This window comes from Laccaria bicolor, genomic scaffold (genome assembly GCF_000143565.1).
Source record: "Laccaria bicolor S238N-H82 LACBIscaffold_46 genomic scaffold, whole genome shotgun sequence".
Lineage (NCBI taxonomy): Eukaryota > Fungi > Basidiomycota > Agaricomycetes > Agaricales > Hydnangiaceae > Laccaria > Laccaria bicolor.
In genome coordinates this window covers 191,124-201,062 of record NW_001889917.1, presented here as the reverse complement: position 1 = coordinate 201,062, position 9,939 = coordinate 191,124, and the positions used below count along the sequence as shown (strand labels likewise).

General features: G+C 46.7%; 1 protein-coding gene across 1 annotated transcript; it reads left to right on the top strand.

Moving 5' to 3' along the window:
• Positions 1-2,294: 2,294 nt before the first annotated feature.
• LACBIDRAFT_332979 (uncharacterized protein) lies at positions 2,295-3,211 on the top strand (the record flags this gene model as incomplete). The annotated part of the gene is made up of 5 exons (XM_001887575.1): positions 2,295-2,313; positions 2,592-2,650; positions 2,805-2,816; positions 2,899-2,927; positions 2,959-3,211. 5 exons carry the CDS (start codon positions 2,295-2,297, stop codon positions 3,209-3,211), a joined length of 372 nt encoding a protein of 123 aa, XP_001887610.1.
• Between the last annotated feature and the right edge of the window lie 6,728 nt (positions 3,212-9,939).

The following is a 9,939-nucleotide window of genomic DNA, read 5'->3' as shown; positions in this document are numbered from 1 at the left end:
GGCACTCATTGTTTTCACGCCCTCACTGGATGTGGTTTGTGCAGTTTGGACAGGGTTTATGCTTGTGATCCCGACATTGGGCTGATTTTCAGTCTCAGAATTTGTCGCGTTGGGACTGGTTCATGGGTGGGAGATTCTGAGAGAGATGGTATATGGCGTGGTGAGTGCCACTGAGGCTCAGCATGGACTTTGGTGTCGTTCCCACAGGTCATGTGAGGTTTGACCATTTTAAGAATTAAGGTTTTCAGTGGAATCTCAAAAGTGATCTCCAAGTGCACCTTGATATGCCCCCCAGTCAAACCCCCACATTTTTCAATGTGTAGAAAATACCTGAAATATATCATAAAGATCTCTTAGCCAGGCAAACATATCTCACAAATATTTCTTTGGAACTCAAACATTTTTTAACTTTTAAGAAATATCTGCAATATATCATAAAGATTTCTTAGCCAGGCAAACATATCTCAACTTGACGAGAAATATCTCACAAATATTTCTATGGAACTCAAACATTTCTTAACTTGTAGAAAATATCTGAAAGACCAGGCAAACATATCTGAACTTTGAGAGAGATATCTCACAAATATTTCTTCAGAACTCAAACATTTCTCAATTTGGAGAAGATATCTTGAATCAGATAAACAATTTTATAAAACTTTCTTTAGCCAGCCAAACATTTCTGACTTCATAAGAAATGTTTCACCAAGATTTCTTTGGTAGCCAAACATTTCTGAACTTGATAAAACTATCTCACATTTTATAAAGATTTTCTAGCCCAACAAACATTTCTCAACCTAATAAGAAATTTCTCACAAAGATTTCTTGAGAGTCCAAACATTTCTAAGAAGATTTCTTGACCAGTCAAAGTTTTTTTTAATTGAATATAACTACATAGTTTTACATTACTACATATGAAATAGAGAAACAAAGAGAAGGGAAGTGGGAGTGGGAGTGGGGTTGGGCTATAAGGGAGGGGGAAAGGAGTTATAGGGTTATAGGCAATGAGGGAGGGAGGGGGGAGTGCTCCAGGTGAGGTTGGGAGAGTGAGTGAGTGAGGGAATGGGACAGGGAGAGAGGGATGGGGGAGGGAGGAGGGGGAAGAAGTCATGGGCAATGGCTGAGGCCTCGCCGCCGTTTGTAGGTGGTGTTGGTGGGCACTCATCTTCGTTCGTGGTGGTGGGCGCCCAGTGTGTCTTCATGGTCGTCGGCGCTCAGGGTGTCTTCATGGTGGTCAGCGCTCGGGGTGTCTTCGTCGTCGTCCGTTCGTTTGTTGGCCATTGACGTCGTTCTTGCATCTGGGTTGTGTGAGCTATGAGGGAGGTGATAGAGGCGGGGCGTGCTCACCACATTCACCATACAATGATGACGACGACATCATTGTCATTGTCATCCCTTCGTCCGTACGTGTCCCATACCCATGTCGCTGACTGCGACGTGGCGTGGCTTGCTCGTGGCTCTGGGGCCGTGGCGTGTGCTGGTTGTCGTTCTTTTTCGTGAGCGCTGGTTGTTGTTTGCAGTGGTGGGGGTTGTGGGGTGTCGTGGGACATCGTAGTGACGTGGTCGTGGTGTAGTTGCGTCGTGTGTCGTGGTGATGTGGTGAGGTCGCAGCAGACGTGTTGGTTGGGAACGAGGGACGGCGGTGCTCACCATGTCAGTATGAACAGAAACGACGGACGACGAGATTTCGTCGTCCGTCGTTTGGTTGCCACGTTGCTGTTGGCGACGTGGCACCTGGCATTTGTCAGAAAACGAAAGGGGTGAGATGGGTGGGCGCTCACCAAGTAGATGACGACGACGAACGGCGACATCTCGCCGTTCGTCATCTGGCTACACATCCGACATCGTCGTTGTCGTCCATCCTTGTTGTTGCCATGTTGTGGTTGTGTTGCGTCATGTCATGTTCCGTTGTGGTCGTGTTCCGTCGTTTGGTTATATAGTGGCGGCGTGGTGTTGCAAAGCTGTGGTTGCTGTGGTGGTAATTGTAGGCGACGGTGGCGATTGTGGCAACGTCGGCATTGTCGATCGTGGTGGTGGTGGGCAAGTCGTGGGGTGGAAGTGGGGTTGAGTAACGTCACGAAGTCACAGTGTGTGACGTTCGCGTCAACTTTTGCCTGAAGACGGCGCGGGCGGATTCGTGGATGCAGAAGACGAGGAGGGTTACGCACATGATTATGATTGTGATAATTACTCAAGTCTCGACGTCTAGATTCAACTTAGTAACCCAAATCAAGCTTAACAATATGGGACATCATATATACAACCTCCACATATGTTCCCAATCCCTTACAACTTCTATGTGGAATGGCTACATTGGTAGGTAAGGATCAGCAATGCTTTGCAATACATACATAGTCATGAAGTTGGCCAGGGCAAACTGGGATTTCCACGATTGCTGATGAATGAGTTGTAACTTGAGAGCTGCCGACATTTCGGATTGAATTCACGTGGACAAGCCTTCTCCATATGTCTCTCTCAGCTCTGTGGCTTTGTACTCAATGCTAGTAGTAAAGGAATAAAGTTTGAACTACAAACTTGGTGTGTATAACATTACATGAGTCCTCTCTAATATCTTGTAACGTGAAATGAAATAGAATGTGGTCCACATGTACATGTTCAAGTTTACGGCTCAGACGATGCTGGAACGGTGAAGGTATGTCTGGGTGTTGCTCGGAAGATCCAGGTAATTATTGGAGTGGAGGGTGAGGGCTGTGGGTATTAATTAAGTAGAATGGTGATCATGGCTCACCTCTCTTCGGATTCTAGTCTATGCACAGGGCCTTTTTCTGCTTCACAAAAAAGACTAGCATCAATTCACAGTGAGTTCATCAAGAGTTCATAGTTTCCTTTGTCACAGAAAACAAAATGCTAATGCATTATCTCATGGAGATTATTTCACAGCCGCCCCTCCACATGTACAACCCTATTATGTTAGTTACTTCCATCCTTTTCGTGCATCAGGAACCAGCTCCCTCAAGGGAGCGCCTTGTTTGAACACGACGCCCAAGTCACATCTAGTCAGGTCACATCTTGTGACATGGCCTTCTTTCGTCAAGCCACGACGGCGTCGTTGTCGACTTCGCCGACAGCCACCACCATGACCACCAATGAACGTGACAACGCCGGCTACACGAGGGCCCAGCCACATGAGCACACGAGCGCCCAACAACACGAGCACACGAGCGCCCAACTACATGAGCACGCGAGTGGCTGAGCCACACGAGGGCCCAGCAAAACCGTAGGCGAAGGGCGATGAGCGCTCACGCGAACAGTGACGAGCGCCCACCCACCACTTCTTGAGCTACCACCACGACGACCCGACAACACGAGGGCCCAGCCACACGAGTGCCCAGTGACCGCCACCATCGACGAACGGTGACGAGAGCCCACCCACCACTTCATGAGTGGACACCACAACGATCGGAAGGACGACGACCGCCCACCCTCCGCATCGTGAGCACACACCACGACCGTCGACGGAGGACGATGAGCGTGAGCGCCCACCACCACCATCGATTATAAGCGACGACCGCCCACCACTGCTCGAACGAATCGGGAACGACACCACGAGCGCCAAGGCCATCTCGCAGCTAGCGATGCGGCAGCGATATAACACAGATGGACGGGGGACGACGACGACGATGGGAACATCGTCGTCGTTGTCTATTGGATCTAGTAAGTACCCCCATGTATCACTCCCACCAACCCCCTCCGTCACTCCCTTCCCCCCTCCCTTCCCTCTCCTTTTCCTCACTCCCTTCCCCCTTCCTCACTCTTTTTCCCCTTTCCCCACTCCCTTCCCCCCCATCCTCACTCTCTTCTTCCCCCCTAGGACCACGACGACAGCCCAAAAAACAAAGACGACGACGGATAAAGACGTAGGTGGTGGACCCCGGATGAAGACGAACGCCCACGGATGACCACGAACGACCATCACCGCCCACCAACGATTACGAGCGCCCACCAATGTCCACGAGCGCCCACCAACGTCCACGATCGCCCACAAATGAACACGACAACTCGCTAACGTCCACGAGTGCCCACGAACGAGACGAGGGTGAGCGCCCATGAACGTCTACAATCGCCCACGAACGAAGGCGACGGCCCGCCAACGTGAACAGACACAAGCAACGACGAGCCCAGGGGAGCTCCCCCACTCCCTCCCTCCCCCTCTTTCCCCTCTCCATCACTCCTTACCCCTCCCTCTCCCCATCACTCCCTCCCTTCTCCATCACTCCCCACCCCTCCTTCCCCCATCCCCTCACTCCCTTTCCCATTCTCTCTCTCCCCTTCCCATTCCCCCTCTCCCTCTCCCTCACTCATTGTCTATAACTCCTTCCCCCCCTCCATCATTGCCTACCACCCCTTTCTCCTCTCCCTTATGTCTCCCCTCTCCCTCACTCCCTCTTCTTTATTCAATAGTCATTGTAGTATGTAAACCTATCTATGTAGTTGTATTCAATAAATTGCCTTTGTCTTCTGCAAGATATAGTTGAAAGTTATATCTGGTTGGAAAATATATCTTGGTAATATATCTTGGTTCAAGATATAGTTGAAAGATATATCCTGGTTCAGGATATAGATTTGGAAATGTTTACAAGTTCAAAGATCTTTGACTGGATAAGAAATCTTCTTCAAAATGTTTGTACTGACAAGAAATTTTTGTGAAATATTTCTTATTGTACTTGGAAATGTTTACAAGTTCAAAGATCTCTGACTGGATAAGAAATTTTCTTCAAAATGTTTGTACTGACAAGAAATCTTTGTGAAATATTTCTTATCATATTGGGAAATGTTCACAAGTTCAAAGACCTTTGACTGGATAAGAAATCTTCTTTAAAATGTTTGTACTGACAAGAAATCTTTGTGACATATTTCTTGTTGTATTTGGAAATGTTTAGCTTGTGAAGAATTCTTGGAAATAAATATTTGGGAGCAAGAAATGTTTTGCAAACTAAGAAATCTTTGGTTCATGGAACAGCTCAGTGAACTGACTGGCGAACTCATACTTAGTCACTTCACAATACTGCGAATCCTGAGTACTTGAGTCGTCATTGCCATCATTTAGTATATAGCAATGGAATACATCATTTTACTAAGCCCCTCAATTCTTACCCTTGTCAAAGCTACTGTTTTCATGATTCAGATTTCATTTGAGCAGGAGATCTTTGAGCTCTGCATTCTGGTGGGGTGGGAGGGGGAGAGGGGGATGGTACCGGTTGCAGTGTCCATGGAAATCCATCTGGATGTCCTGGGTAGGCTTTATATGCTGGGGTAAGGTATATTGTCTTCAAACATGTAAAATCCTATCAAAATGTTGGTGATCTGCATTAATGGAACTGGTGAATGACTCACCATGCACTGTGTCTGGACCAATCTCCTGTGACAGAGGTGGATAGCTTAAAACTTGGGGTTGGGTGGGGTACTCATCCATAGCAAGATAATTGTGTTGAGAAGCATGGGATACATGTTGGACGTAGTAGATATAGAATTAGCTGAGTGGATCTGCTTTGACATTGTCAAAGCGATGAGTGACGACAACAATGACAAGCAACTGGTGGCCACAAATCGGGGTTAGAGTTCCATTTTTGGGTGCCAGTCTGCATTCGTGTTTGCACAAGTTGTCTGCGAACGCTTGGTCCAGAACCTGAGACTTTCTGGAAATCTTCAGGACTTGGACATGGCCCCATCTATGAGAGTCTGACACCAATAAAGGGATGGGTATATTCCAAAGAAGCATGGGATATCTAAGCAACCACAATGTGATACACATGGCATGGTGTGGGATGACGCCCCTCCAGGTGGAAAATGGTGGGGCTGAGAAGCTAAGGGATCCAAGATGTGACTGGTATGTGGCCAACTACTTCCCCACCATTACAAACATACTTAGAGTGGTGAACATGACAGAGAGAAGGGTGTTGGTGAAAACAGACTTAGAGTGGTGAACATGACATAGAAGTGGGGTATTGGTGAAAACAACCTTAGAGTGGTGAGCATGGCTGATAGAAGTGGGGTGTTGGTGAAAACAAAGTTAAATAGGTGAACATGGCTGATAGAAGCAGGGTGTTGGTGAAAACAACTTTAGAGTAGTGAACATGGCTGATAGAAGTGGGGTGTTGGTGAAAACAACCTTAGAGTGGTGAACATGGCTGATAGAAGCAGGGTGTGGTGAAAATGGCAGATAGAAGTGGGGTGTTGGTGAAAATAACCTTAGACTGATGACAGAGAGAAGTGGGGTGTTGGTGAAAACAGACTTAGAGTGGTGAACATGATAGAGAAGTGGGGTGTTGGTGAAAATAATATTAGAGTGGTGAACATGACTGATAGAAGCAGTGTATTGGTGAGAGCAAACTTAGATGAATTTTGAGGGGAAAAAAAAAGCAATCTACAAAATGATGAGAAAACTGCACCAGAAAAACCAAGTTTTTTTCTTGAAACTGGGACCCCAGATACCCCGCAACACTGGTCGGATATGTTTGAGCCATGTGACAAGCCTAAAAGATTTTTCAGCAGTGTGACATGCTTAGAACATATCCAAGCAATGTCACACTACTGAAATATTTCTAGCCACTCTGGCACACCTCAAATATTTCTGGCCAGTTTGACTTGGCTTAAACCTTTCTTACCAGTCTAATACACTTCAAATATTTCTTACCAGTCTGAAACCCTTCAAATATTTCTGACCACTTTCACTTGACTAGGATATTTTTGAACACAATTTATCTAGCCAAACATTTCTGGTCACAATATTAAAGGTCAAACATTTTCTACCCAATCCAATATTATATTTTCTCCCAAAGGCAAAAAAATAAATGGTTGCACAACCTATTAGCCTGGATACATTCTTACATTTTACAAGGCTAATAGCTTGTTCAAGGTGGGTGACTGAAGTGATTTAAACCGGCATACATAGGTCGGTCAGTATCATTTACCTGCAGTAAGTAAAAAAACTTTTCAAAACACGAATCTATGACTTGTTCGGGATTTGAACCCAGGGCATACATACATATACTACATACACCTCCCAGCTTAACTAGTAGGCCAAGCCAATGTTGAAGACAATGTCGGTCAGTATCTTTTACCTGCCAACCATGTCACTCTAATAGCAGCAGTTAAAAGGACAAATTCTGTGCAGTGACTTGTTCAGGGGGTGAACCTGGTGTATAAGACAACCCAGTGCCTGGCCAAGTCCGGCAAAAAAATGTAACTTAGCTGACGACCATGTCGAATACTTGTTCGGGTGCGATTGAACCCAGTCCTATAAACTCAGCACTGACTTGTTCGGCATTTAAACTACAGTTCAAGCTGGGCCCAGACATGAGACCAAGTGGAGTACGAAATCAAGAATTCACCCCTTATCCCAGATTTACCAACAATCTTTGGAAGCCAGCATGGTCTAATGGTAGTTGGCTTCCGGGTTCAATCCCCGGCCATGCTTATGTTTATGACTCTTTCAACTCTTTTTTGCAATTTGGCCTTGAGGCCTGTGCCGCCATCATTTATGCTTCTGATATAGGGTTGCATCGAGGGTTGTAATTTAACCTGAAAACATCCGTGTTTCCCCCTTTAAAAACCCTCTCGCATTTCAAGGACCCATCTTCACCCCCCTCATCTGCGACATGAATAACTTCACCCCCATGACAATCTGGAGTCTGTTGGGTATCCCTCCACCCAACCCCTACCCCGTAGGTTCTGTACATCTCCATTGGTCGTAACCAGCTGATGATTCGTCAGAAAGGAACCCGAGTCTGGTATAATATGTGTAGCGGTGGCCTCATGTTTGCAACCGTAGACTCCACCGGCAGGTTGCCAGACGTGAGCAATCCCCTTTGTACTTCCTTTTTCCCACTAACATGGTGATTAGGGGACGATACTCTTGACCATCATCGATGACGACGGCGAGAGGGTTACCTTACCATACGTCCTTTTTACTCTATCCAAACCCCCATTTCACCTATTATGAAAGGGCATGTGGCATAACACGGGTCTCTTAATACATCATACCATTACCACCTGTATCTTTTTACTTAAAAAAAAATTCATGTTGAGCCTTGCTTGAAAGCCCGGATGAGCAGAACTGATCTGAAAGGCCGGGTGCAACCAGACAGGAAAGACCACGATCCTATCCTAATGGCAGTTATGACCCTGACATGTTGACAGACGTCCCTGTTCTCCGTAATAAATAAATCTATGCCCGAGCCTCATGTTTTGCCAGTTAAAAGTGTCAAAAATCCTTTTTTTTGTTCATGACTGCCCCTGATTTCTTTCAATATACAAGGGATCTAGCTCGATACTTCAGAGGCCAGTTGCGGTCTTTACATAGCCCAAGCATTCCTCGTCCTGCTCCACCACCATGGTTGGAGCTGGAGGCCCAAGCATCTGTTGAAAGGGTAATTAACATGCTTGAAGAAGCATTCAAAGCTTCATGTATGTCTCACTTCTAGCCAGCCGATCTTCACTAAGTTTTGGACAGATACGACTACTTGGGACGTCTGGGACTATGCTGCAGACTTGTCACCAAGACAGAGTGGAAGCAATGAGGAGTTGGAGAAGAAACTCTTGGCATGATTCCCACCGATCTATGAAACAGCCGGGTCCGATATCCCCTACCTCGATCAACCGTGCCATATAACCGACCGGCAGGGTCAAGGATCCACTGCACGCATCAGCCGATATTCAGGAACCTGCCAATTCAACCTACCTCCAGAATGTCCTATTGGCCAATGCAATTGTTGGCGCAATCTATGCCGTCATACAACCCGATCTTTTTGAGTCCGGTTTAGCCACCTTCGAGAAGCTTGCCAATCATGCCGAGGCATTGGACGATCCTATCAATATTGCTCTTCGCGTTTGGGCCACTCCCTTCACCGGTCTTTCAGTCATCCTGAACTGAGAGACGATCAATCACCGAGATCTAAAGGGGTATAGGGAGTCTTTTGACTTGTTGCTCACCATCAGAAACTACACAGGAGGCCGGTGTCACTTAGCCGGGCTCAGGTTTAGCCTTGTTTATGACCCTGGGACGGTTGTTGCCTTGGCCGGCAATGTTTTACAACATGGTGTTTGTCCTGTGCTGGGTGACCGGGCCTGTTTAGCTCACTTTTGGCACAAAAAGGTTGGGGAAAGGCTTGGGGTGAAGAGGCCTCAGTGGTTGACCATGGCAGACTTGATATATAATTTGTCTGGTAACTAATAAATAATGAATTACAAATCTGACCCAAACTTGCTCAGCCTCAGCACCAATATGTTCAAGAAGACGGGGGGCTTGACGAACCCAATCCCAGGCTTTCTCCACCTGGGTTTCTATGTGCTGAAAACCAGTTCTTGTGATACCTCATTAGGTCAATAAAAGCAGACTGCTGTACAATTTCCTCCCAAACCGAAATCTCATTGGTGACCCACTCTTCCTCAGCCTCAGCATGCTTGATACGTTCAAGGAGACGATCCCGAGCATTCTCCAACTGGGTCTTGATATGCTGAACTTCGGCCAGTGTCAGCATGGAGTGTCAGTGTCCGGGTACTTGATTGGCAAACCACCCTTTGCCATCCATCTGAACCAATTGTATGACCTTGTCAGAAGTTGGTCGATGCCCCCTGGTGGAAAGGTGATGCGAGTATTCCACCATGCAAACTCGTATGCAGGCCGGATATGGTCATCCATGAAGGCTTCCTGAGGGTGCAGTGGGTTACCCTGGAGACAGGACTTTAAAAAGGGAGGGACAATAAACTGGCAGGAAGGTGAGCTCAAAGAGAAAAAATCTGGGGCAAAGTTTTACTTTATGCCCATAGGTGCATGCCATGCCGAGAATCACTATAATGAAACCCTAACCAAAGGAATGAGTTTAGCCGGGCGCGGCAAAATAAAGCTCACCTGTTTGGCCGACATGTACTCCAACCAACAATTCTCGAACTCAGGGTCAATGGGGTTTTCGAGCTTTGATG